The 26134-nt window shown below is 58.1% G+C and overlaps 4 protein-coding genes across 6 annotated transcripts; 2 read left to right on the top strand and 2 right to left on the bottom strand.

The window, feature by feature from the left end:
• Nucleotides 1–902: 902 nt before the first annotated feature.
• Jrk (Jrk helix-turn-helix protein) lies at nucleotides 903–5805 on the bottom strand. Of its 3 annotated transcripts, none has more exons than XM_004638981.2 (2): nucleotides 5711–5805; nucleotides 903–4258 (listed from the first exon to the last, which is right to left on the bottom strand). In XM_004638981.2, exon 2 carries the CDS (start codon nucleotides 3837–3839, stop codon nucleotides 2151–2153), a length of 1689 nt encoding a protein of 562 aa, XP_004639038.1. In that variant the 5' UTR covers nucleotides 3840–4258; nucleotides 5711–5805; the 3' UTR covers nucleotides 903–2150. The 3 variants fall into 3 exon arrangements, with proteins under 3 accessions (XP_004639038.1, XP_023579770.1, XP_023579771.1); XM_023724002.1 differs by lacking the exon at nucleotides 5711–5805 and adding an exon at nucleotides 4862–5014; XM_023724003.1 differs by lacking the exon at nucleotides 5711–5805 and adding an exon at nucleotides 4440–4497.
• A 5506-nt stretch (nucleotides 5806–11311) lies between these two features.
• Nucleotides 11312–13498, top strand: Psca (prostate stem cell antigen). Its single transcript, XM_004638919.2, has 3 exons — nucleotides 11312–11429; nucleotides 12516–12623; nucleotides 12914–13498. Exons 1-3 carry the CDS (start codon nucleotides 11381–11383, stop codon nucleotides 13123–13125), a joined length of 369 nt encoding a protein of 122 aa, XP_004638976.1. The 5' UTR covers nucleotides 11312–11380; the 3' UTR covers nucleotides 13126–13498.
• A 3453-nt stretch (nucleotides 13499–16951) lies between these two features.
• On the top strand, nucleotides 16952–21370 carry Them6 (thioesterase superfamily member 6). Its single transcript, XM_004638918.2, has 2 exons — nucleotides 16952–18235; nucleotides 20093–21370. Exons 1-2 carry the CDS (start codon nucleotides 17723–17725, stop codon nucleotides 20204–20206), a joined length of 627 nt encoding a protein of 208 aa, XP_004638975.1. The 5' UTR covers nucleotides 16952–17722; the 3' UTR covers nucleotides 20207–21370.
• A 2535-nt stretch (nucleotides 21371–23905) lies between these two features.
• Slurp1 (secreted LY6/PLAUR domain containing 1) lies at nucleotides 23906–25201 on the bottom strand. The gene is made up of 3 exons (XM_004638917.2): nucleotides 25077–25201; nucleotides 24645–24764; nucleotides 23906–24210 (listed from the first exon to the last, which is right to left on the bottom strand). The coding sequence occupies exons 1-3, from the start codon at nucleotides 25168–25170 to the stop codon at nucleotides 24065–24067; spliced, it is 360 nt and encodes a 119-aa protein (XP_004638974.2). The 5' UTR covers nucleotides 25171–25201; the 3' UTR covers nucleotides 23906–24064.
• Nucleotides 25202–26134: the final 933 nt, after the last annotated feature.

Genomic DNA, 26134 nt, shown 5'->3' with positions numbered 1-26134 from the left:
GGGGCAACTCAGTTGGGCTCCCGGGTAAGAAGGGAAAGCATTTAAATGGGACCAGGCATCTCACTCTGCTCTAGGGAAGTCAGGGGCTTCCCGAAAGCCTTCCTTGCACTGTAGGCAAGGGGGAGACGGGGCCCCACCAGATGTCCCAGCACCTGGCACAGTAGGTCCATAACACTGGAGACTCTGAGGCTAACCCATCCTGCAGTTAAGAGCTTCTAGAAGCTGGTCACAAGGACAAATGTGTTTAGAGGGCACAGGAGGCTCTGGAAGGAACCTAGAAGGTAGCAGGGACAGGTGTGCTTGTGGGGCACCTGGGCCCAGGTGAGCAGCAGTTCTGGGCCTCCACAGTACACACACACCTGACGTCCTGTAGAGTACCCCCAGATACCCATTCAGTGTTGGGGAGGCAGGGTGTAGGGTCCGGGTCCTACTCCTCCAAGAAACCTCAGGAGAGCACAAAGGATCAGCTGGAGGGGCTGCTCCCCCAGCTGGTTCTGAAAGGAGGGGTGCTCTGAAGCCAGGCATGATTCTGACCAGTCAGAATACAGCCCACTAAACAGGAGCAAGTCATGAGGGAAAGAGCTGGTCCTCAGAGGGGCACAGACCATGCACAAGCGACCGGCAGCACTGCCAGAGCTCCAGCAGTCCCACCGCCCCCTTTCTGAGGGCACACATCCCATCTTGTGGGTATATCTGTCCTTCTGTGCTGCCAGCTATCAGTGACCCTGACCTCTGACCTCTGGCAGCACCTCAAGCAGCTGCAATTCACATCTGTGTTGAGAGCCACAAATGTCACAAAGTACAGTGTGTGGGGGTATGAGCTTGGACATGGGAAGCAAATGTTGGGGCAGCAGCACGACCTGAGGCAGCGAGGCCCAAAGAACCAGCACAAAATCTTTGAGATCGGATGTTTATAGTCTTCACACATGCCTTTAGAGCAAGAAACACACATGGCCACCAGTACTACGGAGGCGATGACCACGGCCTCAGTGTCTGGACACACGGAAAAGGCAAACATGCTCCCCTAAGGCCCCTTGGTTCTCACAGGATCCTGGGAGCAAAAGCCTTGGTGGAACAATTAGCAAATGCTGGAGAGAAAACCACGTGCCGATTCAGCTGCCATGACCTGAATCTAACAGGGAGTGGAGTTTGGGGAAACCAGTGAAAGAACATAGAAAAATACAACTATTTCGTGTACATTCAGAGATACTAATGACCATGGACAAAGGGCCTTCTGGAACCACAGGTACAGGTGCTAGGGAGCCTAAAATAGGAGGCTACAAATCAGCTACGTGGTCTGCGGGAATCGTTGACTGCATCCTTCCACAAAGGCCTCTGTAAAAACCAATGATGTGGACATGCCTTTCCTGGGAGTACCACTAACCTGTTACCAGCTGAGGATGAGTGCTCCGACACCGCTGGGGCAACCAGCAGCCTGTTTTAGCATGCTCAGTGCAAACTCAGGACTAACGTCTGAATGCCTCATCAAGCTCTCGCATCATGAAGGCTGCAACCAGGAAACGCGGTGAGAGTATATGAACTCTGTGCTGGCCTCTGAACCACAGGCTGAAAACACTGCAGTATCCATCATTTCTAGGAATGAGAGGACCTGGCCAACTAGCCATACAAGAAGTCACCTCACATCAGCGCAGTATGGCTTGGGCCTGAGCTGGGGGCCTGCTGGCCACAGGGGACACTAGTCTCTTTAGGACCATGGCTTACGTAGGCACCTGGAAGAGGGTGACTTGTCTATTGCTGTGCAGCCATGAGTGGGCTACATTGGGCATGATGAACTGAGTCATGGTCACTGGTAACTTGCTCTCATGTACCAGGCTCGGGGTCCACCCCACGCAGGAATGCCCACCCTCCCAATCCACCAACCTTTGGAGGCCTGCATGGTGTTCTTCTCTTGGGCAGACATACCCTGCCGTTGACACATATGGCCTAGCCTGGCTATAGCTACAGAAGATGGGGTGAGGGGGGTCTCCTTGCAGGTCTCCTCCCATTTAGGTCACATGGCCAGTTACACTGAAAAACCCTGGTCAGCTGGCACACATGGGGCCAGGCCCTCCTGAGTAACACAGCAGTTGGAGAAAGCTCTGGGTGTTGGAGCGTGCCCACCCTAGGGAGCCCAGAGCTGCAGGGTGTTATCACTGATCACCTGCTGCAGACGAGCAGGGCAAGGGGGAGCGGGTTGAGCGGGTTGGGGCTGCGCTCCCAGCAGGGCACTCCTGGAGAGCCTCAATTTTGACCACTGCTCTCAAAGCAATCTGCTGCTGCCTCAGCTGCCACTGTCGCCTGAATGCAAAGTGCAGCTGGTGCAGCTGCCCCACCTCCTGCACGGTGAAGCAGGGCTGCCATTCAGCAAAACGCACAACAGCCTCAAAGGACGCTGCCGCCTGCTCCCAGGCTGCCTCATCATTCTCGTCGCAGCCTCGCTTCCCTTCTTCTGCATGCCCATCTGCCCGGGCTAGTAACACAGCAGGGTGCGCCTCACCTAGCTCCCTCCCAGCTGTGCCCTGCTCCTCTGCCTCAAGGCTCTGAAGCCTGCTGCCTGGGCAGGAGGGGCCCTCTTTCACCAGCTCAAGGATGTGTGCGAAAGTCTTATGGTGAGGCTTAGAGGTGCAGTGCTCTGCTGCCACTTCCTCCTCTTCAGATGAGCCTTCAGTGAAGGCACCTGCAGGCCACAGCTTCCTCCAGGCCCGCCTGAACACCTGGCTGGGCACAGCATTCCATGCACAGGCCACGTTGAAAATGGTATCGTTCATGCTGTAGCGGGAATGGAAGCCCTGCAGGGAGACGGGAGGGCTAATGAAGTGCCTCATGAAGTCTCTTCGAATACCTTGCTCCATGGGCTGAATTAAGGAGGTCACACTGGCAGGCAGGAAAATGGTGAAGATGTTATCAGACACCAACTCAGACTCCTGAGGGTGAGCCCGGGAGCTGTCCAGCAACAGAATGGCCTTGCTGTCTTCCGGCAAGCCTATCGTTCTGAAGTGCTCTCGCACCGAGGGAACAAAGATGTGATGGAACCAATCTGAGAAAATTTCCTTGTCCACCCAGGCATTGCCCTGGGCCTTATAGGCAACAGGTAGGTGCTGGATGCCCCTGAAAGCCCTGGGGCCACACTTTCCAATGGCCAAGGGTTTGATTCTGTGGGAGCCTGCGGCATTGGCACACATCAGGACAGTCAGTCTGTCCTTGCCCTGCTTGAGGCTGGGCATGGCCCCACCATCTGGGGTGGGATTTGGCAAGCACCGCCAGAAAAGGCCAGTCTCATCGGCACTGTAAACCTGTTCAGGGGACAACCCATGCTCAGCAGTCAAGCTCCTAAAAAAGCCACAGAACTGCTCCGCTGCTTGGTGGTCGGCTACCTGCTTCTCACTGGATGCATCTAGCTTTTTAATGCCATGCCTGGCTTTAAAGCGCCAAAGCCATCCTCCAGAAAACACGCAGGGCTCAGTCAGCTGCATCTGCTCGTAGAAGTCCTTGGCCTTCTCAATAAGCATGGGGCCTGACACGGGGACACCCTCAGCGCGCTTTACCAGGAACCACTCATACAGCACCCGATCCAGGTGCTCGAGCTTTGGCGTGTGCAGAGTGCGCCGCTGCTCCAGCGCCTGTCTGGAGTCTGAGTTGGCAAAGAACCTGAGCAGCTGGGCCTTGTGAGCCTTGATGTCATACAGGGTGGACATGCCCACATTGTACTCCTGCATCAGGGCCTTCCTGCTCTCTCCCCGCTCTAGGCGCGTGCAGATGTCAATCTTCTCCTTCAGGGTCAGCACCACCCGCTTCCGCTTTTCCCCTCTGCCCTTTGCAGCATTCTGCTTGGAGGCCATGGGGCAGAGGGTGGCCTGATGTAGCAGTACTCCTTCCCTGCCTCACTCTTTCGCTCTCCCCTCTGTTCTGGCTGATCTGCTGATTCCAGGTTCAAGCCCAGTGCCTCATTGGCTCTGCCTTCCACTTGCGGCTCCGCTTGCCTCAGCCTTCCCTCAGTGTCTGGACTTCAGCAAGCTCAGGAGTTGGCTCTTAGCAACATGGTCTGTTACCAGGTCTCTGCAGGACAGGTGGCCTGTGTCAGGTGACCAGCGTCACACTGCATGGACTGCTCCACGGCTAGACCCTGGATCCTCTCTGCAGACAGCAACAAAGCTCCCTCAAACAGTGCCAGCTTTCAGGTTAATGGAGCTTTTGCAGTAAGAGCTGGGAATGCCTCTCCAGGGTCAACAATAGTGTCTCACCCACAGCCCTTCAGAAACTGGAAAGAAGAGAAAAAAAAAAAGTTACGAGAGGAGCCCACGATATTCCTACTAGAAAGCGTCACAAGGAACAAGAGATCTGTTCTGTGTGGTGGATAACTCAGAGACCACAGGGGCAGAATTCCACAGAAGCAGCAGTACCAGAGATCTTATCACATGTGCATTACATGCGCATCAGACGACTCTCAGCAGCTCAACCCCTCCTAAGCCTTATCTGGTTGATTCATCCAACTTCCAGCAGTCCTGAGGCCAGAGTGTTAGCTATATGTACAGCACATGGATGAGCACATCACAAGAGAAATGAGACATTTATTCACACATTGTAAGCGCTCCAAAGACATAAGCCAGGCTTGTCACCAGTCAGTTTAGTTGGGGAGGGTTCCTTCCTGAGTCAGCCTCCGTATCTGCAAAAGTCAGTGGTCCTGACGGACAAAATTCCATTTACTGAATGGGAAGGGTAGCGTATATACTGCCTAGCACTGAACACAGTATGGTATATGCACATCACTGTGGGGAACAGAAGGGAAGCCAAGGTTACACTGCACCCTTGAAGGGATTTTTCAAATGAAACAAGGGAGATAAGACATGGAATTCCACAGGACCTTGTGAGGCTGACAAGCTTCCTGGAGAGATCTGGCCCCAGAAATGGGCTCACTGTGGGCATCTCTTCATGCTTGGGATGCAGATAGGTGTCCGGTGACAGACATGGCTGAAAACCCTGTTGTTCGGCTTGCAAGACTACACATTTACTTCAGGAGTGAAATTCAGATGCTTAAAAACAAATCTCTCAGCAAATGGATAACATGGCGCAGTAAGTCAAGCGGTTTCTTGCCTGGCAGTTCCCAGGGAAGCACTGACACCCTAAGGCCATGCAACCACTACTGACTTAAAAGTATTATTTGCCTGTGTCCAAAGGGTAGGCAACAGACTGGGAGGACTAAGAGGTCAGAGTTGGGGCCAAAGCACTGGGGTTCTGGGAGAACGGTGGGAGTCCTTTTGCCCAGAGAGAAATATCGGGGTCAGCATGAGCCGGGCCAGACGAGGGTGTCAACGGGCAGTGGGAGTTTACATCCACCCGATTCCGGAAGGAGGGAATCCAAAGAGGGACTGACCGGTCCCCGCGGGGCTTGTGAAAGCAGCTCCCTTCTGGGACCACGATCGGTGCTGGACCTGGGAAAGCCAGACAGGAAAACTACAAGGGCGAAGCCTCATTTCTCCTCGGGGCTAGGCCCCCGGGGGACGAGACCCTGTGCAGGAGGAGGGAACCCCGGTCAGGGCCGGCGGATGCGCGCCTCCGGGAGGGCGCTGCAGACTGTTCGACGCGGAGCAGCGGGATCAGGGTCGTGGACCCGAGGCCGGGCCTGCAAGCCCGCGACACGCGCGGCTGCATCAACTTGGCCGGCCCGCGGGAGGCGTCGCCACCAGCCTACCTCGCACCAGCCTCCACTTACCTGAGTGCACCGGGCCGCCGCAGCCGGCCGGAAGTGCTGCCCTCCGCCGGTCCGCGCCTCCAGGGCTTCCCCAGGTCACTTCCGGGGCGCTCTAGGCAGGGCGGAGGACTCGGCCTCGATGGTGTGTGGGAGGGGCGCCCAGGCTCAGCCGGAGGGATCGGCGGGCGGGGTGGGACGTAGCGGCCTGGTCTTCCCTTCGGTGGGCCTTTATCCAGAACCCCGGTGTATAAGGAGTGGAAATCCTGTGCTGAGCGAGGTTCGCTAGCCAGAGAAGGGTCAGCGCGGAAGGCCAAGCGCGCCCAGGGCCGCGCCACCGCCGGGTTCCCGACCTCTCCTGCCTCCCCTTCCTCCATCCATTCTTCGCCTGGCTCCCAGAACCGTGCACTGCCTGCTTCTCTCTCCTCATTGCCTTGCAGGTGTCCGGCCAGGAGACCCGCGCCTGAGCTGCGTTTGCTCTGTGGCTGGCACCCTCGCCCTCCCTCCCCCTATGATCTTCAGTATCAGGGCTTTAGTACCAGGAAGGGTTCCTGGCCCCCAGATTCACATCTCCTGCCAGAAATCCAAAGTGCCGTCCCGTCCACACCCCACACAGCCTCCCAGCAGCACCCCAGAGGCGGGACAACGTTCCGCTCTCACGTCTGTTAGAGGTAACTCCACCTTCTCACTCTGTTGGGCCAGAAAAGCCAGAATCTCCCTGCGTGAGAGGAAGTAAATTTCCGCTGAAAAAGCCCTGAGGAATTTGAGAGAAGTATGCAAAAAGCGACCTTTCTGTTATTGGGTTTTGGCAGTCCATAGGAAAGGGAGGCATCAGGAAGAGAGTGAGGAGAGAGAGAGAGAGAGAGAGAGAGAGAGAGAGAGACAGAGACAGAGACAGAGAGACACAGACAGAGAGAGACACACAGAGTCAGAGAAAGAGACAGAAAGAGGGACAGACAGAGACTGAAACTGAGAGACTGGACAAAAGAATTGAAGAGCCCTGGGAGAGGATGGGAGGCCTTTTTCCCCCGGACAGAGATTTCGGGGTGAGCATGCACAGGGCTCCTGGACTCTTTCCCTCATATTCAATGTCCAGTCAGCCAGAAGCTCTGATTATCTGTCCATGAACCCCTTCTTTTTTGCCTCTCAAGCTGCTGACCCCTCATGCATACTCCCGGAATCTGACCCTTGGCTCTTTCCTGTCCCCCTTTTCTGTATTCTGGGGCTCAGCTGTCAGCTGTTGCATACCAAAGCACTCCAAAACTTATTGCTCTGAAGCATCCCCCACTGCATTTAACACGTGGTTTCAGGACTGCACACTAAAGCTGAATGTGTTTGGCAAAGGAGGAAACAGTTGAGAAGCACAGCAAGTGTGTGGAATCCAGAAGCCCTGGAGAAGCTTCTGCAGCTGGGACCCAGGTACAACCAGGTTCCCCAAGGCTGGCCTTACTCTGATGTCTGGCGCTGTGCTGCCGCCCTGTGGACCTGGAATTGAGTGCACCTTCCAGACAGGGCTGGTGATGGCAGGGGTTGGGGTCTGGCGTAGAACAAAGCCTCCAGCCTCACTCTGCAAAGCTCAGGCTTCCTCTTAAGGGTGATGTTCACCTCGGCAGTGCAGAGGAGGTCAGAAAGAGGGAAAGAAGGAAGAAATACAGAGGTGTCCCTTGGAGCCCGCCCCAGAGCTTCCCTCCTTAGCCATGCCCTAGTACACAGGGTCACAAGCCCAGACCAAACCTGTGCCACTCTAGCAGCCTCCTTGCTGAGCCGATCCCATGGCCACTGCCAGCAGTAGCCTTGGGAATGTCTGGGTGATCACTGTCATTCCCAAATAAAGCCCAGGTCTTCTCAGCTGTGAGGCCATGTACAGTGGGCCTCCTGCAGTCCATGGGCTGACCCTGCCATGTAGCTGTGCCCTCTGTCTGCATCTGTTTGCCTGGAAGGGGGCCTGAGCCCTGGTAGCACCCCTTGTCCAGGTTCTGGGCAGCCTAAGTGAGGAATTGTCAGCCATGCATCCTTCCAGAAGAATTTTGGGTGGCTATCCCAGGCAGAGCGGCTTTGGAAAGCCCACAGCCCAGTGATAGAGAGAGGAAATTGTCCAGGAGGCATCTGAGGTCCCTCTGGATCACCAGCCCCATCCAGGAGGGAGGACAGGGCGTGAAGAACATGGAAAGGCAGAGGAGCTGCTGGTGGAGCTGAGGGCTGGGTATGGGGGCACTGTGAGAAGCACAGGATCATGTGGTAGGATTAGAACCCAGGACCCTTGGGCTTGGGGCAGGATTACCCATAGTGCTTGGTGAGACCAGGAAGAGCTGTCTCTTCTGAGTAAATAGGGGTCTTGGGAGAATGAGAGGTGAGGTGGTAGTGTGCCCTGTTGAGATTCAGTCCTCTAGTGCAAACCTCCCCAAGTGTACACTGATAAAACCTGGTGGGGACAGCCCGCCTAAGACACAACTGGAAGGACAAGTGCCTGGCTATTCCTCTTTTGAGGCCACCAAAACCTGAGCAAGGCCTAGGCACCCTTCCAGGCAAAGGACTACAATTGGAGAGCTCAGCTACATGGCATGGTCGGCCCAGGGGCTTGGAAGAGGACTGCAGAAGGCCAGCCACACACACCCTTGTGACTGGGCAGACCTGGGCTTCACTTGGGAGGGCAGAGATCTGTGGAGAATGACGCACACTTGCCCTCACCCAACATCCACACCACACCCTCGTCCCTTTGCACTGATGCACACCTTCCCATGTGGCACATCTCAGCATCATGCACAGAGAGCCTGTAGAACATGACCTTGGGAGGCAGGCTCAGAGGGGGCCCCCAACACTCATGATCCGGCTACACAGGTGCCACGTGCTTCACCTGCCGGTGGTGCATCCTTCCGAAGGGAAATACGTACACCTGTGTAAACAGAAGTCAGTTGTGGTTTTGCATGGATGTGTTGTCTTACTTTTAAAAACTAGCTCTATATGAAAGAAAACATCCAGTCAAATGTGGTGTGTGTGGCCAAGCATGGGGCCTTGTGATCTGTTGGCAGGGACTTCCTGCCCGAGCTCTATACCCAGGGAGCAGCAGCTCCAGCGCTATGTGAACAGGCCGGATCTCCCAGGAGCCTGGCGGGTTTGGCTGAACTTCCAGGTGGGTGGGTAGAGAGCTGAGAGAACAGGAAAATCTGGAGTCTCAAGAGATGGCTGGGGTACAGGGTACCAAGGCTAAGGGTGAATCATGTGGATGCCACACCCACCCTGTCCTTGCCCAGGGACCGCCCGGTGCCCTGCCTCTTTGTGACAGGCCTTCCCAGGGACCTGGGCCAACAGAGGATCTAGGCTCAGTTTAGGCTCAGAGGCTGCATTCGGTGGTGCCTAAAGCATGCGTGATGAGAAAGTGGGGTCAGGGTGACCATGGTCAGCACCCCTGTATGGTCAAGATCAGGGCTCAGTGTGTGACCAGGGTCAGGGACCAGGCCTTGGCCATGATCTTGGCTTATTTGGGAGCCAGGGGTAGAGCTCAGAGTGACCAGAGTGTGGACTTCGTGTTGGGCTGACTCCAGGGTTCAGTCTGGTCAGGATGGGGCTGCGTGGCACTCACAGTCACGTCTCCAGTGTGTGTGCTGTGGCCAGTAGGACAGCTCCCACCCTTGGCTCTGCTGACCCTGGGCGCTGGGGATGCTGTGAGGGTTGCCCTGCGTGAGGCAGGGTGCCAAGTAGAACCTGGGCCTGGGCCTACTCCACCCAGGGCTAGTAGCACCTCAAGTTGGGACAACCAGAAATGGCCCCAGGGTTTGCCAAATACTCTGAGGAGGGGCGGAACTGCCTATTCAGGAGCCACTGCCCTGCAGTACTGACTTGCTATCAAATCAAATCGGCAAACACTTACACACCTGTAAATATTTGGAGAATGAATGTTCAGGCTGGTGCCGGGTGCTGGGTGCCTCCAGTACAGAGACAGATAAGGGTCCTGGATGGCGAGTCTCGGGGGATTGGGCTTGGGCAGGATGAGGGGTCAGACAGGCAGCAGCCACACGCACAAGCGGCCAAGCCTCAGCACCTGACTCTGGCTCGTGCAACCTGCCCTGGGCTGCAGGAGAACTTCAGAGAGAAGTTCTGGAGTGGAGAAAGGGCACGACAGTGTACTAGGGAGGCCACACTTACCCCATGTGACCTTCACTAAGGGCTTTCCTCCTCTGCAAAAGAAGAGGGCTTCCTGGGAAAGGAACGCAACCTGTGGAGTGCCAGGAAGCTGGGAAGGGGAGATCCCCAGGCTTGGAGCTGCCTGGCCCTAGGCGGAATCCCACAGGCTGGTTAGTGCCAGGGTTGGGATAGGGGTCTTATGTTACCCTTGACTCCCACCAGCCATGTTATCTCCATATGGGGACTCTTGGGAGCTGCTGTATCTCAGGCCCCAGGATACATGGGCCTCTTGGCCTTCCTGGACTGTCCAGAAGGCTGAAGTGGTGGGCTCCTGAGGCGCTCCCTCCCTGCCACCCCCTCATCACTAGAATGCCCCCAGAGCCCCTCTCAAGGGACACATGGGGGAGGAGGAATGTTTGGAAAACCAGCAGGGACAGGAGAGTCTCAGGACACCAGGGGATGTCCCTCAGCCGGAGCAAGCGTGCAGTGCTCTGGCTGGTGCTTCTGTCTATTGGCATCCAGCCATAGGGCTCAAAGGCAGAGTATGACAGAGGTGCACAGAGAAGCTCATGTTGATGCAGAAAACAGGGACAACAAATTGCCCCAAAGCCCGCAGCAGCAGGGAGCCACTGGTGTCCCCTGGGCCTGGCAGAAAAATGGAAGGAACTGTGACCTGAGGCTGGCTTGGGAAGACTAATCTGCAGGACCTGGTGGCCTTTTTGGAGAGACACAGCCACCACCACTATGGCCAGGCATCAGGGTGCTGGAGCCAGAGGTGGCTGGGCCTCGCCCTTTACTGCTGTGGCCAAGGAGGCCAGGTCAGCCTGCTGGGGCCCAGAACCAGGTGCAGAGTAGGGCTGGACAGTGGGGCACATCTGCAGGGCCAGGGCTCCTGCCTCCTCCTTCGGCTCAGCAGCTGTAGAAACTTGTACATTTCCATGGTGCTCTTGTGGCTAGTGTTCCAGGATTACTAAGGCCCTGCGGATAAAGCCTGAGGCCAGGATGGCGCCCACGGCTCCAGAAAGGTGAGCCTGCAGCTGTCCACCACATTCTGCATCAGGCCCCCAGGTCCCTCCCCAGGAAGGGCATCCCAGGACAGCCCCACCCTGGACCCCTCTAGGTGCCAAGGCAGCACCCATGACTGTCAGCTGGGATCCTCTCACGGAAGCCTGTCAGCCGATGGCCCAGGGGCCCCAGGAGAGCAGCACAGCACACGCGGAGCACAGAGGCCTGAGGAGGCCCCTGGTCCTCTGCTAAATGAGTGGGCGGGGTGCTGGAGAGGGTGGTCTCCCCCCTCCTGCCTCCCAAGGCAGGAGGCAAGAGCTATAATCCGAAGCCTGGGGACTTGCCAGTCCTCATCCTACAGGGGAAGTGCCCCACCCTAGGCAAGACCTGCCCTCCAGAGGCAGAGAAAGGACAAAGCAGGAAGGAGGGGCAGCCTGGGAGGGAAGGAGGGCTGAGTTTGAGATGTGGCCTGAGGAGCCTGTGCTGACTGGCCAGGGTGGCTTCCCCTCCCGGCTGCGGCTATATAAAGTCCTCCTGCATCCTGCTCCCTGCCCGCGACGTGCCACCATGAAGGCTGTCCTTGCGCTACTGGCCATTGCCTTGGCCCTGCAGCCAGGTGAGTCCTTGGCCACCGTGGACATGGGGCTGCAAGGGATAAGAGCAGGAGGCTAGAGGGGGCCTCACAGAGGGGGAAGAGGAAGGAGAGATTTGTCCCACCTGGTACCTTGGGGAAGCTGTTGACACACCCAGGATAACTGAACTTGTCCCCTGGTGTCGTAAGGCTCTGGGGGTGGCATGAGGCTACTTTCTACCCTTTGGCAGCACTGGCTCCCAGGGGGACAACCAGATGGACTGGATGCTACCAAATAGCCTAGGAGGTTGGGGCCAAGGGTCTCAAGCTCAAGCGCCCCAGAAGGAAGGTGGCAAGAAAGGAATGCGGGCCTGAAGGTCACCGAGCCCTTCCCTGGCTTCTGCTCCTCTAGCTGGGGCAGTGGCCCCCCAGCCTGTGACCTGCCTTGCTCTGTCTGGGCCCTCCTGCCAGATGTCCCTGGGCGCTTCACCAATGCCCTTAGAACCTCAGCTTAGTCTTCTGATTATGTGGATGGCCGCTGAGACCCTTGGAGACCTAAAGAGGGAGATGTTTGGGTGTAGTGAGGGCACAGCCCGAGGGATGCAAGGCATGTTTGCACAAGAGTGACTCGGATCCAGCTTTGTCCTTGTTTTGAAGGGAGATCACTTAATCAGGACACCCTGGCGGGTGGGGTGCCCACCACAGAGACAGTGGGACATGGCCTGGGGGCTCACGCACAGCATGTAGGAGGCCTAGAAGGGGCTGAGAAGCCAGCTGTGGCTAGGGGACAAGGACAGGTGAGCCCTGGTGGCAGGAGGGTCTCTTGACCCGCCAGCAGGCCTCTCCAGGTGCTATTGGTAAGTCCCCTGGAACTCTCACCCCTCCCTCCAGGGAGCACAGGGGCAGTGGTGCTTCAGTGCTGTGGGGCAGGCAGCAGTGAGGCTGGACAAGGAGGTACATGGACCTCTGTAAAGGTGGCCCGGCCTCAGAGGGCTCTCCTCCCCTCAGGTCTGGAGGGGCCTGGTGGAAGTGCTCTGAAAGAGGCGAGCAGCATCTGGGGACCCCTTGCCCAGCAGGGGTCAGCCCAGGGCATAGCTTGGCACCCTCTGAGTAGCTGCCTTCCACCCGCAGGGGCTGCTCTGCAGTGCTACTCCTGCACCGCCCAGGTGAGCAACCGGGACTGCCAGAACGTGGAGAACTGCAGCCAGACAGACACCTACTGCTGGACGTCGCGTGTCCGTGAGTCCTCTGCTGTGCTCCTCCCTTCCATGGGCAGCTGCTGTAGGACCTGGGCCTCGCGTCCACACCGTCCAGCCCCTGCCCTCTGCTCACCTGCCCCTCTGTCCCCATGTGCCTGCTCAGCTTCCTGTCACCTCCCCCTCCTGCACTCAGGCTCCTGGTCTTGGGCAGCTTGGGTCTCATGACCAGCCCAGGGGTGGGGGAGCTGGAGCTCCAGTTTAGAGGAGGAAGAGGCTAGGAGCAGGGGCATGCCTGGACCTGTCCTCAGCTCCTGGTCGCCATCCCTCCAGGTGCCATCGGAGTCCTGAAGCTCATCAGCAAGGGCTGCACCTCTGAGTGTGTGGATGACGCAGACAACTACTACGTGGGCAAGAAAAACATCACCTGCTGCTCCACCGACCTGTGCAATGTCAGCAGGGCCTATGGCCTGCAGCCGGCCACCACCCTAGGGCTGCTCACTGTACTCATTGGCCTGCTACTGTGGGGCTCTGGGCAGTTGTAGGCTCCAGGAACCGTGGGCCCCTAGTTCTGGCCTTCCTGGCTCAGGTCCTGAACACACTTCACACAGCTCTGCCCTGACCTGCCCCTCGGGGGACCCCCTCCAGGACTCCACTCAGTGTCCACCCATCCTAGAGACAGGAACAGTCTGCAGCTTCCCAGTGCCCCAATGGGCCCTTCATCTCTGGTCAGGTGTCTCCTTCCTCAGGATGCCTTTCTCCCCACCCTCTCCAGGAGCTGGAGCCAAGTCTGTGTGGGATGGTTGAGAAGAAAGAGGTTGGGCAGCAGTGGAGGCTGGGTGTGAGGTCCTGGAAGAGACCTGGGGGACAGCAGCCCCAACACAGTGGCCTTAATAAACACCTCTTGGGTAAGTGGGAGAGAGCCTCTGTTCTTCCCACAGGCCATGATAGGGGTCAGGTTGGGGCCGAGGCTGCGTCTGCTGTGGATGCACCTTTGATGTCAGAGCTGTAGTGCTGGCCTTGATGGAGCAAAGGTGTGGCTGGCAAAAGGAGAACGCCCACTGGAGACCAATGGGAGACCGGGGCTCCCAGCCCTTGGTATGCAGCCTTGAACGCAGTTCATCTGTGTTCTCCCTGCTGTGAAGTGGGTCCCAGAAATCTTCCTGGGTTGAGGAGCTTCTGTTAGGAGGTGAGTTGCTCGCTTTCCTGTGGGCAGCCGCTAGAGCTGAAATTGGTCCTGTGAGCACCTCATTCTGCCTCCCGACACCTCCCGTCACTAAGGCCCTGTACTTGACACCCTACAATGTAGAGGAGCAGAGGTCTAATCTGACTTAGCGTTTCCAAGAATGCAGTCCATGGCTGACTAGCCTCAATCCAGAAATACCTCAGCAGAGGTGCAGAGCAGAACAATGGCGTTCAGTTCACCATGGCCCAGAAGCAGAGCAAGGGGACAGCCCCAGAGAGGAATGGGCTCGCCCAGACACACCCAGCAGGGTGGCTCCCAACACAATCACGGTGACAGTTAAGCTTAGCCATCACTGCACTACTCCCTCAGACCTTGGTGAGCCTGTTTTTCAAAACTTTTGTTCTGAGAGCTGCGGATCCATAGTAAACACTCAGATGCTACAAAAGGACTCCCATAACAGGCTACCGCTCCCGCACTGACACCAGGGCCCAACCCTCAACCCTGCCTTAGGCTGCCTTGTTCCACCTCCTGGGTTCCTTTGGTTAAGTCTACCCATGTCCTTAGGCTCTGGAGGCCTGGGGGATGATGTGCCATGCCTTCCTTTCCTAGTCCTGGTACTTGGCCTGCCTGTGCTGGGGGCCGAATGGGGACCTGCAGCGCGGCCCCTCCAGGGAAATGGGGAACCACAGAGGCTCAGAGAAGGGAGGAGTTTGCTGTTTGTATCGTGAACTGAGCCAGGGTCAGAACTTGGTCCCGGGGGGGGGGGGGGGGGTTCTGGGGTGGTAGAGGGGAGCCCGGCAGCTGTGGAGCACAAGTCATGCTGCAGATGAGCCAAGCCAGGGGCCCCAAGGGTTTAAGCCAGTGCCCACCTGCGTGGGGATGGGGAGGGTAAGGCTTGCTCAGGCCAGTGTGAGAGTGACCCTGAATACTGACTACTCCCCCCTCCCAACACCCCTCCCATCTGCCTGACTCCCTCCTATGGGGGATCCCTGACTGACTGCAAGCCTCCTGAAGCCTGCCACCTCCCACTCCAGCCCAAGGCATGTTCTGCACACATCTCTGGCTTCCCAGGGCCTGGCATAGGCCTCTGCTCTTAAGAGTACATTGGAGAGTCAGGGGTCTGCCAGCCCTTCACACCCACTGGGACTGCTCAGACTGGTGCTGCCCGAGGCACTGTGTCTCTGCAAGCTGCTGGTCAAGGCTTGATCAGCTTCTCTGATGAGCCTCCCTGGCACAGCCTGGCACCCTAGTGCCCTGCTGTGTCTCCGCTGCTCAGAGTATAGACCCAAACACCTGTTAGGTTCCAGGTGCTGCCCTTGGTATTCCGCATAACAGGGAGTCACCCAGGCTTGGCTGGGTTCCGCCCAGCCCTCCTGGACACCCTACAGCAGTGATAGAAAACTTTTTAGTGACATGAACTTTTTAGTGTTTAGTGTCTGAAACTTTTTAGTTTCAGTGGTATAAACGTCCCACTGCCCACGTGCATCATAAGTTCACATCCACTTACCCCAAGCTGTGGAATTTACAGGGCAGTGCAGAAGACTGAGATAAAAAGGATAAATACATTAAAAAGAGGTGGGAGGACATCATCAAGCCAGGGAGGAGGATCCAAATGGTGGCACAGCCAGGAAGGTTTCCTGGAGAACTGGCACCCCAAAAGGATGGTCACCCTTGTTGAGGGTCCACATATAACTACACTCTGAAAGAGAATCCTTCTCCTTGGGGCTGACAGTGCACCCAGGGCTGAGCCCACCCAGGTCCTGCAGGGTGAGGAGCCCAGGGTGAGTGGGTGTTACCACATTGGGCATTACAGGGACAAGTGTGAGCAGTGTTTGGGGAAGGCCCTGGTAGGCCATGAGCTTTCTGTCCCTAGAGCTATCCAAGGAGACCCAGGGACTCAGGAAAGCCAGATCCTGCCCTGCCATAGCTGCAGGTCCCAGAAGTAGATGGACGAATGGTAGTAAAACCCCACCATAGGACATCGTTTGTTAGTTTTACACTGAATTGCAATTATCTTGAGCAGGGTGAGAGGAAGCAGGAAAGGCAGTCGGATCCTAAAAGTGGGAGGCCAGGTCGGGGGCCCAGGCTGGGGAGGAACATCCTTAGCTTCTAGGATCTTGCACCTCACCCAGCCCAGTGGGGTCCTGTGGCTGGCCGGGCCTCTGCTGCTCCACTGCCCAAGCTAGCTGGGTAGTCCCTGAACCTGTTCGACAGCCCCCTGGCCGAAGTGCCACTGTGTGCAGTGGGAAAGGCTCAGACACCCAGGCACAGGCCTTAGAAGGGGCTTCCAGGTCCAGGGACCAGGAGTCTCCCACCTGACTTAGACTCCTTCAAGTCCTCCAGTAAACTGCTGATAACCCAGCCCAAGGCGCCCTATCCTCCTGAGCAAGTAGCACGGCCATATTGACAGACAGAAAGGCAAAGGTCCCTCAAGCATTGAAGAGCATGGAGCCCCCGTGTAGTAAAGGCCTGGGCCCCTGCGATCAGCAGGTGCTGTGACTCTAAGGCCCAGCCGCGTAGAAGCAGGCTTGTGTAATCACACCTGCATCACCCAGACGTCAGCATGTCCAGGGCAAGGTGGGGGCTGGGGGGCTGGGGGAATTCCCAGGAGTGGAGGGCCAGAACCCGGCCAGGCTGGGGTCAGAGGGATCAGGAAGTGTGCTCAGGCAGCCTGCACTGGGGCAGTGGGATTGGACACGGTAGGCAGGCAGGCAGGCACACTGGGTAAAAGGAGGGGGCATTTGGAGCGGGTTCAAGGGCTCTAAGGACAAATCCTCAGTCCTCAGCCACCCTTTCCCAGATGGCTCTCAGAACGCAGCCAGGACTGGGTGAGTGTCACAGGAACCAATGAGTGCAATGTTCGGAGAAGGCGCTAATAGGCGTGCTAGGGATCCCGCCCTGTTACAGCCACACGGCCCAGAAGCAAAAGTGGGAAAGCCAAAAATCCAGGGTCTGCTGTTGAGGGAGACTGAGGCCAGAGGCGAAAGCCCCCCAGCAAAGCGTGGGGCTTCCCAGGCAGTCTGGCAGAACTGTGCCCTGGAGCACCTCTGTGAGGGCGCTCAGCAGTACTGCTGACTGGAGCCAGGCCAGGGCGTTGCTGCCGGCAGCCTCAGAGCCTCGGGTCAGGCTGAACGCCGCACTTGCTCCAGCTCCCCGCGTCCCGGGAGCAGCGCTTTCTCCGGGATCGGCTGCGCTGCCATCCAAGAAGACCCTCTCGGGTCGCCCCACCCCCACCCACCAGGGAAAGGGACCGTGTGAGGACCGAGCGTGTGGGATAACCCTGCGCCGCGGCCAGCGCCAAGGGCAGACACCTAAGGCTGGGCTGCTGAGTCATTTACTTTCACTCCGGTTTCTCCTTTGTCAACCGGCGCTATCGGCTCGGGGTTCCAAAGGGCGTGAAAGGGCAGCAATTCTTGGGATGGGCATGCCTGCGGTGCACTTAGGGTCCTCAGGACCTTGGGAATGAGGATGAGTGCCGGTGTGAGGGCTGTAATGAGGTTCAGGCTGGGACTGAGGTGTTGTGGGTGGGTGGTGGATCCGAGTCACCCTACTCTGCCAGGAATTCGCTGAGTCCCCAGGCCCTGCAGGATCAGGAGACCTAGATCAGGCGTCTCCGCCAGACGGCGGAAGCTCCCGACACCCGAGCCGACCAAGGCCCGCAGCGCCTGCAGTGTTGAGTGCAGCCGCGAGGTGCCGCTATGGCGCCCCGCGAGCTCCCTTCCCTACTTCCCCCTCCCGGAAGGGCGAAAGCTGCACCCGCAGGGAACGCGGGACAGACCACCACCTAGGGCGCAGGGGGGGCTCTGGGATCAGAAGGCGGAGTTGAGGCCCGCGGCGCGCGCCTTCGGCGTGCTTCCCCCTCTACCGGCGTAGTGAGGTGGTGCGCTCCAAACGGTGGCTGGCCTCGGCGCAGCGGCAGAGGTTGGGTTTAGCCAAGGAGCTGCACCGCCGCCGCGATGCTAGGGCTGCTGGTGTCTTCCATGGCCCTGGCGCTCGCCTTCTTCGCGCTGCTGGACGGCTGGTACCTGCTGCGCTTTCCGTGCGCGGTGCTCAGAGCGCGCCTGCTGGAGCCGCGCGTCCGCGATCTGCTGGCTGAGCAGCGCCGGGCGGGCCGCGTGCTACCCTCGGACCTGGACCTGCTGTTGCACATGAACAACGCGCGCTACCTGCGCGAAGCGGACGTGGCGCGCGTAGCGCACCTGACCCGCTGCGGCGTACTCGGGGCGCTTCGCGAGTTGGGGGCGCACGCGGTGCTGGCCGCTTCCTGCGCGCGCTACCGCCGCTCGCTGCACTTGTTCGAACCTTTCGAGGTGCGCACCCGCCTGCTGGGGTGGGACGACCGCGCCTTCTACCTGGAGGCACGCTTCGTCAGCCTTCGTGACGGCTTCTTGTGCGCGCTGCTGCGCTCCCGGCAGCATGTGCTGGGCACCTCGCCAGAGCGCATCGTACAGCACCTGTGCAAACGCAGGGTGAGCAGTCCCTTCCCCCAGAGGCCCTGCTGCCACCCTTTCCCTTGGTCCTAGGGCCTCCCTCAGTGGTGCCCTCGTGGGGGGCCATGGGTCCCTAAGTCAGCGCTGTGTGGACAGATTTAGCTAGCACAGTTGGTTCCCTGTTTCTCCTTCCCACCTTGCCAGAGATGCCCAGGCGAGGCCTTGCCCCTAGAAGGCCAAGTTCTGCTGTGTGGCCGGGAGTGCTAAACTGCCCTCTGCTCCTTAGTTCTAAACAAGAGATGGGTGCAGTCTGTTAGAGGAGGTTGTTGGGCACTCTGGGGAATCCAAGAACCCCATTGGCACAGTTTAGAGCAGGGGAACTGAGTCCTGGTACCTGAGTCCGGAGTCGGACCCTGGGAGATTTGAGCCTGTCTTTCCTTAGGCAGGAAGAGGAGGGCCTGTCTGCCTAGACCGAGGCCCTCCCCACGGGCTGCTTCGCACTGTTGATTCCAACTCTTGGCAACAGCAATGCAGCCCTGAGGACAGTGGTTGCCACTGGAGAGCTTCTGAAAGACGTCAGGACCTGCCTCATCCCTGGCCTCACTATCAGTCACAAGGGGCCATATCTGAGCTGGGAATCTGAGGCTCAGAGGTGATGACTGCCGCCCTGTGATCACAAGCACAGCTCCCAGGAGGCCTCTGAAGGGCCTGAATCTTTCCGTCCCCATAGGGCCAGGTGCTGGGCTCTGGGTGTTCTTCCCTGTGGCAGGAATACAGGAGGAGTGGCCGTCAAGGTCCTCAGTGCAGGGGCTAACGGAGCTCAGGACATCTTTCCTTTGAGCGAGGGTGACATGCCCTAGCAGGGACAGTATGGGTAAGGGACTGGCCAGGGGTGACATGGTCAGGGAGGCTGCTGGGAGTGGCCATGAAAACTGGGCTGGAAGGGTTGGTTCTGAGGTCAGAGAGCTAGACCCAGGAACCAGCCTGGACTGGGCTAGCGCTGGAAGCATGCATGTCTTGGTTATGTCTTAGTTACTTCCCTCATTGCTGAGACAAAACACTCACATCCAAAGTTAAAGAGTAAAAAGGTTTATTCAGGTCACAGTCTGTAGAGGCTTCAGTCTGTAGTTGGCCCACTCCAAGGCGGAGTGGAGCGGTAGACAAGCGTTGTAGAGGAGAAACAGTTCGACGAGGGCAGAAGGTAGTAGAGCAAGCGAGGGGCCCTGATGGCTTCTTCCTGCCTCTTTTACACGCTCTCCAGGCTGCTCGGGTTAGGGTGGTGCTAAGCAGTTGTGGTCTGATTAGTGATCACACACCCTTAATCGCAGTAGCACATACTCTAGATTCGGCCACCTCTGAAAAAACCCCATCTATGACCTTGTGAAGGTTTGCGGGGACATCTAGACACAAAACATGCAGTGCAGTTCTTCCTCAGTCCAGTCTGACATGTGGCCTCCGGCTGAGGTGGGGTGGCCATCTGCATGGCCTCCTCTCATCTCGTGGTTTGCAAAGCTGTGAAGCCTCTAGCCCCCTAGGGTGTGTGGGGTCTTGAGTGCAGGGAGGATGGGGTGGGGTGGCTCCCATACCCTTCCTTCTGCCCATAGCCCTGCCCCACCCAAGGCAGCAGGGGCCCTCTCACCTCTTCAGCAGGCTTTGGCCTGGTACTGCGTATCCAGAGACCCCCATACGGTGTGCCTTGGGGAGGCAGGGCCGGGACAGACACAATGTGAGTTCACAGGACCTGAGAAGCATGGGGCAGGCAGCCGGGAGGGGTTCCCTGAAGGAACTGGGGCTGGGGAGTGGTGTGGGCAGAGGCCTTGCTGTGTGCCTCTTGCGGTTCCCTCACTCATCCCACAGCAGGTGCCCGACAGAGCCTTACCCTCCTGCCCCCTGCAGGTGGAGCCCCCTGAGCTGCCAGAAGATGTGAAGCACTGGATCTCCTACAATGAGGCCAGCAGTCAGCTGCTCCGGGCTGAGAGCGGGCTCAACGAGGATGTCAAGGCCCAGTGACTGCTGCCTCCGCCCCACCCCACCCCACCTCTCACCTCAGCCTGTCAGCCGGCTGTCCTGCAGAACCCCTGTGTTAGGCCAGACTCCTAGCCGCAGTGGCCTTGTGACAGTCCAGCAACCTTCACCTGCTTGGCCCTCTCCAGGGTGGGGCCCTAGGCTGGCTGGGGAGGGGTAGCATGGACCCCTCAACCCAGCTCTGTCCCTGGCTGGGGCTAGATGGACAGAAAGCGATGAACCTGACTCAGGGACAGCAGGGCTTCTGAATGCTCAGAGCCAATGCCACATAGTTCCCTGTGGCCTCTGCTGTGGGCAGGAAGCCTAGAGTGGAATCAGATGGCAGGGGTTGAGACTAGGGGGCAGAGGGACAGAGGCACTTGGAAGGACTGACCTGCGTGCACCCCAGCACAGGTCTGCAAGGTTCCCTAGTACAGAGTTGACCTCTGCTGCCTCTTCTGTTGGGCTAGGCAAGACAGTAGACCCCTGGGACCTTTGGCTGGGAGGGGGCCACCTGGCACAGGGGGTCCTGGAAAGACAGGAGGCTTCTGCTAGCAGTGCCCAAGTCAGGAAGGGCATAGTGCTGGAGGGGGGCTCTTAGCTGCCTGTGCCCATCAGGACTTCTGTGTGACCTCAGGCTGGACCCTGCCCTCGCTGGGCACCTCAGGGCTTTCATCCCTAGCAGCTGTGTTTCCCCCACACATAATTCTGCTCTGAGGGCTCCTCCTTGAATGGGCAGCGTCTTTTTGGTGTCTGTGTTTTACAGGCCCCTTGCCATTGCCTGGCCAGCCTCTGCCTGCTTCAAGGGTCTGCTCTAGCAGCAGATCTCAGGACTCCCTGAAGAGGTTGCTGCTGCCAGTACCCCGCTTTACTGCTGGGGAAGCCAGGCCTGGAGCAGCCCACAGCCGCTGTGAACTGAAGGCCAAGTGGGGCTAGCCTCAGGCTCTCAGAGGCGCACTCTCAGCCGGGAGCCCTGCCTGGGGGTGCTTGCCTGCTTGGGCCATTGCCTGCCTGTGCCCCTCTTGTGCCCACTGCAGTGACTGCCCTGTAGCTTAGACCAGACCATCAGGGATGCCAGCTCCTCACTCCCACCCTGCTCTTGCTTTAAGTCCACATGGGAAAGTTGCAATTTTTGTTTTAAAGCACACGATTAAAGAATTCCGAGGTGCACATGTGAGCGGAGGTCCTCATTTCTGAGCCCCCACCCCCAGCAGGAGCTCATACCCAGGAATGTTTTCTGTCCGAGCTTGTTGGGCTTCCTTGAACCTGGAACTTCATCCCAAAGAACGAGGTTTGGAGCCTGGAAAGGAGTGGTCCAAAGCCCTTGGCCATCTGGTCCCTGCCCAGGATCCCCCTTTCTTGGGAGTTGGGCCCCAGCTCCTAGAGTCCTGGGGCAGGGTGGAGTGGCAGTTAGGACAGAGGCTGATGACCTTGGTGACAAGAGGGACTGAAAACGGGACATAATACAGACCCCTCCAAGGTGGGGAAGTGGGACAAAGTGATGCATTTGGTCACATAGCATAGGGGTTCCAGGCAGGGACCCTAAGCTTTCCTGCCCAGGCTCCACCCACTCAGCCCCAGGGAACTGGAAAAGGCCTTAGGTAAGGCAAAGCAAGACAATTTCTTTTTTTAACCTGAGGGCTGGGCTGGTGTGGCATATGTTGCCAGGGATCGATCCTTGGTCCCCTGCGCTTGCCTAAGCAGGTGCTTTAGACCACTGAGCTGTCTTATTGCCCCCCTTTTTAATTATTTATTTATGTTGTACAGGGTCTCGCTATGTAGCTTGGACTCATAGTGATCTTCCTGTCTCAGCTTTCCCAGAGCTGGGATAACAGGTGAGCACCACCATGCCCAGTTTCGGTGGCTGGAACGGCATGCGGTACTGGGGATTGAACCGGGGTCCTTGCGCTTGCCAGACAGGTGCACTTAGACCACCGAGCTATCTCCCCAACCCACAAGGCAGGACAATTTCGAGGGCGAGCGGGGTTCAGCATCTGGACAAGGATATGCTTCCTATTGGGACTGCAGCGGCTCCAAACGGCAGGGGAGACCTGGACAACGGGGCGGGGCTGCAAGGCTGCAGAATGAGGACCTTGGGTCCTGCCAGGCACCACGCGAAGGTGCGTGGGTGTGCAAGGGCGTGACACCGAGACAAGGATTCTGGGTTTAGCCGCAGGATTCAGATAAATGTGTCCTCGCACATGCATAAGGCAAAGATAGGAGTCTCTGAGCCCAACCACGGGGCAAAACTCTCCTGAATCCCTGCAGTCCGCGAGGGCCAGGAGGCTAGGCCTTGCTCGGGGTAGAGGTCGCCGCTTGGAGGGGCAACCGGGGATCCTTGGGCGCCTGCAGCGTGCGGCTGGGGAGGGCTCCGGGCGGCGGCGGATCCGCTGGTCGGGCGCGCGCCCTCTGCTGGCCGCATCGATGCATTGCGGAGGCCCCTAGCGCTGCGCCGCTGCCTCAGCAACTTAGCAACGTTCCCCTCCCTGTGGTGACATCTGCTTGCTTACTGCTTCCTCACTGCCGTGAGGCCGCGACCCTAACCTCTCAACTCCAAAACGAGACCCCAGTGATCTCCCCGGAAGTCCAGTCATAAGCCAGAAGACCTTGTCTGGGGGAACTGCAGGCGGGGTGTCCTATGGGACAGCACTGCTCCGGAGGATGCCGATTCCTGGGAAAGGAGCGCACTGCGCTCTGGTGGCCTCTGGGCTTCAGGGAAGGAGGGGCTCTCACAGGGTCCAGAGGGATCCTCGCCACCGTGCTGGCTACTCTCTGTGTCCAGCGGGTCTCCCAGCTGACCGGCCACTGCCAGAGGCACATCGCTGTCGCCTGGCGGCAGCTAGTGTAAGAGAACCACTGGCCTCTGGAGCTTGAGGCTCCAAGATCTGCTGTCCAGATTTCAGACTGTGCCCAGCTCCCTGCTAGGAACTTGAGCCATGGGAGGGGCCTTGGGGTCCCCCAACTGTTGCCACCTGTCTCATGGCAGTTAAAGCATGTGTGGAGGGGGAAGACGGGGTCTGAAGACCAGATCTCAAGGACCTAAGGACCCTGGGCTCCTTCCTGCATGGGCTAAGCCCCTGCAGACACTGCTCCTTCCATCCCCTGCCTTTGGGGACAGCCCTGGACAGTGCCACTGAGTGTTGTGGGTCCAGCATGGCAGGGAGCCAGCCCTGGCTGTGGGGTCTGGGAGACAAGTTGGCAGTGGCCATGGACCCACCTAATCTCCTCAGCTATCCCAAGAGCACAGGAAAGTGATTGCCACAGGGGTGACTGCAGTTGGTGGAGGCGCCTGCACCCCGGGCAGACACAGGCAAGGGGCAGCCAACTTGAGCTGCACATGCCTCCTGCTCTCCCACCTCCTTGCCGCAGCTTCATGGACACTGCCAGTCCCGGCCGAAGCAGACCACCCACTCCTGGAAGAAACCAGGTCCCAGCTCTGAGCCTCCTCTCTCCTCAAGGGTGGGGTAACTTCCAGGGTTTCGGGAGAGGTTCTTGGAGCTAACAACAGGTTCTGGCCAGAGACATGGGCTGTGCTGCAGGAAAGGCAGCCCAGATCGCATTGGTGCCCCTGTCTGTCCACCTGGGAAGTGGTTCCCTAAGGCCCTGAATGACAAGGAGGCTCAGGTGCCTGGAACATTCCAGGGTTCAGCCCAGCTGTCCTGAAGGCCAGCTCCCTGGGCTCTCAGTGACCAGAAAGGACAGACGTTGTCCCTACTCATGGTTGGTTTATTTTTTACAAGCTTGGGGGTAGAGTAAGTGGCCTGAGGCCCAAGGAGGTCCAGTTATAGAGACAGGCAGAGGTGACCACAGGCAGTGCCAGGCCCTGTTGCAAAAGGGGTCCGATGGGCATGGCCCCCAGAACAGCTAAATCCCAGATACCTCCCCTGTGTTGCAGAGGTCACGGAAGCAGCAGAAGACAGGATGGGCAACCCCAATGCTGTCAGGGTCAGTGGCCAGGCAGGAGGTGGAGCAGGAGCGGGTCACCATGGGGCTCTGGTTGAAGGGGTATTCTGCAGGGTGGGTGGGCATCAGTGCCTGCTTTGCAGTCCTCGTCCCAACCCTTTTGACCTCTTACGCTTCAGTTCTGCCCCTCTTGCCCCCTCCAGCACCACCTGCACTTCCCACCCCAGTTCTTGTCCACACCTGTGCCCCCCACCTGTGACATAAGTACTAGCAATAGCAGCAGTGCCTCCTGGAACAGGGCGGTGCTGGGCCTGAGGTAGCAGCCCCTGCCACCAGGCTGTGGTAGCAGGCCCCTACCCTTCCCCTGCTAGTCTGGGGCAGTGCTGGGTCTCCAGCCATTCCCGGTTCTGTGCAGGATCCCCGAGGTGCTTGGCCTCCTACATGCAGGCTCCCCCTCTGAACTTGGGAAACCCCAACCCCCCCTTTCAGGTCCCACCACCTCCAAGGCAAGGGGGGGCGATGGTGGCATGCCCAGCCTCACCTGCCTCCACCTTCTCCAGGGTGGTCTTGCAGGCTGTGTCCTCCAGAGTGCAGTAACTGATGTTCTTGCACAAATGAACGGGTGTGGGCCGGTCGCAGGAGTAGCACCTGAAGCTCTCACCTGGACCAGGGGTAGGGGCAAAGCCTCATCACCTGGCCCCAGAGCATCCCGCAGTGGAATTACGGGGCTGGGGGTGATCTGCTGAGGTTCTTCAAGGTACAGTTGGCTGGCTGGCACCCCAGTGCCTAAGTCTCAGTCTTACTTTCTGAAGGATAAAATCATGAGTGCTGCCCTAGGATGCAGTTCATCTCTAGAACCCAGGAAGCTCAAGAAGAGGCTGAAGGGTGCGCTCCACCAATGACTCCAGCAGCCCTCCCTCTAGGGGCTGGTGCACCAGGGCCCAAGGCAGGTTCCCCCCTTCCTGCCACTCACCAGAGCCCACACTCCAGGCTGCCAAGAGCAGTAACTGCATGACCCAGCGGGAGGTCATTCCTGATGCGCAGGACTTGGGAGCAGCTGGCTCCATTTGAGGATTTGCCCCAGCCCTTGTAGCTCCGTTCCTGGGCGTTGGTGGCAGAACTTGCGTGACTCAGTAGGGCAGCCTGGAGCAGAAGGGTGAGGGCCATCGGGACTGGGTGGTGCCATGTCATGCTGAGAACTGTGTCACTCAAAGACTCTCAGGAGCAAGACCCTTCTGCAACCTCCCTGGTACCCCAGTGTGAGGGGCAAGCTCTCCTCTCTGCTGGTGTACATCCATCACAGGGGCCTGCCTCCTCCCCAGACACCCTGTCATCCTGGGATGGCTCTGATAAAAGTGACTCCAGTCTTGAGCTCTCAAGACCCAAGTAGAGGGGGTCAGTGGTTGGCCAGGGATCAAGAATGTTCTCCTGCATGCTAAGACTGTCTACCTGGTCTTCATGCAGATAGACCATCCAAAATGAGGCCAGGCCAATGTGGAAAAGGGTTAGCCTGAGGAATTAGGGCAGCTGGGGATGCTGTGGCCTTGTCATGGCCAGTCCCCTCCCTGCTAATGGCTTTCAGCATCAGCTGCTTGGTTTTCGGCCCCTAATGACAGGGCTCCTCCTACCCTCTGGCCCCAAGGCCTGACAGTGTTCTCTGACCTTCTGTCTCACTGCACACCCTCCTACACACGGGCCTTTTCCTCTCACAGTGTAGACATACCATCTTGTCTCCAGTGCCATCAGATCTCCCCCATTCAGATGATCCTTTTCCATAGGCCTTCCCAGATCAGCCCTGGGTGCCTTATTTTCCAGTGTTCTATTAGGTAGTTCTGTGGCTGGATAAATGGGTAGGTTGGATGAATGGTTGGATTGATGGGCAGAGGGGTAGATGGATGGGTAGATGGATAAACAATGATGTTTGGATGGACAATGAGAGGGTGATGAGTGTGGCAAGGGATGAGTGAATGGGAGAACTTATAAATGGATGGATGATGAATGAATGACTAGATAGCTGAAGAGGGGATAAAT

This window comes from Octodon degus, unplaced genomic scaffold (genome assembly GCF_000260255.1).
Source record: "Octodon degus isolate 3935 unplaced genomic scaffold, OctDeg1.0 scaffold00104, whole genome shotgun sequence".
In the NCBI taxonomy this organism is placed as follows: Eukaryota; Metazoa; Chordata; class Mammalia; order Rodentia; family Octodontidae; genus Octodon; species Octodon degus.
The sequence above is the reverse complement of the archived record's forward strand: the minus strand, read 5'-3'. Positions and strand labels throughout refer to the sequence as shown.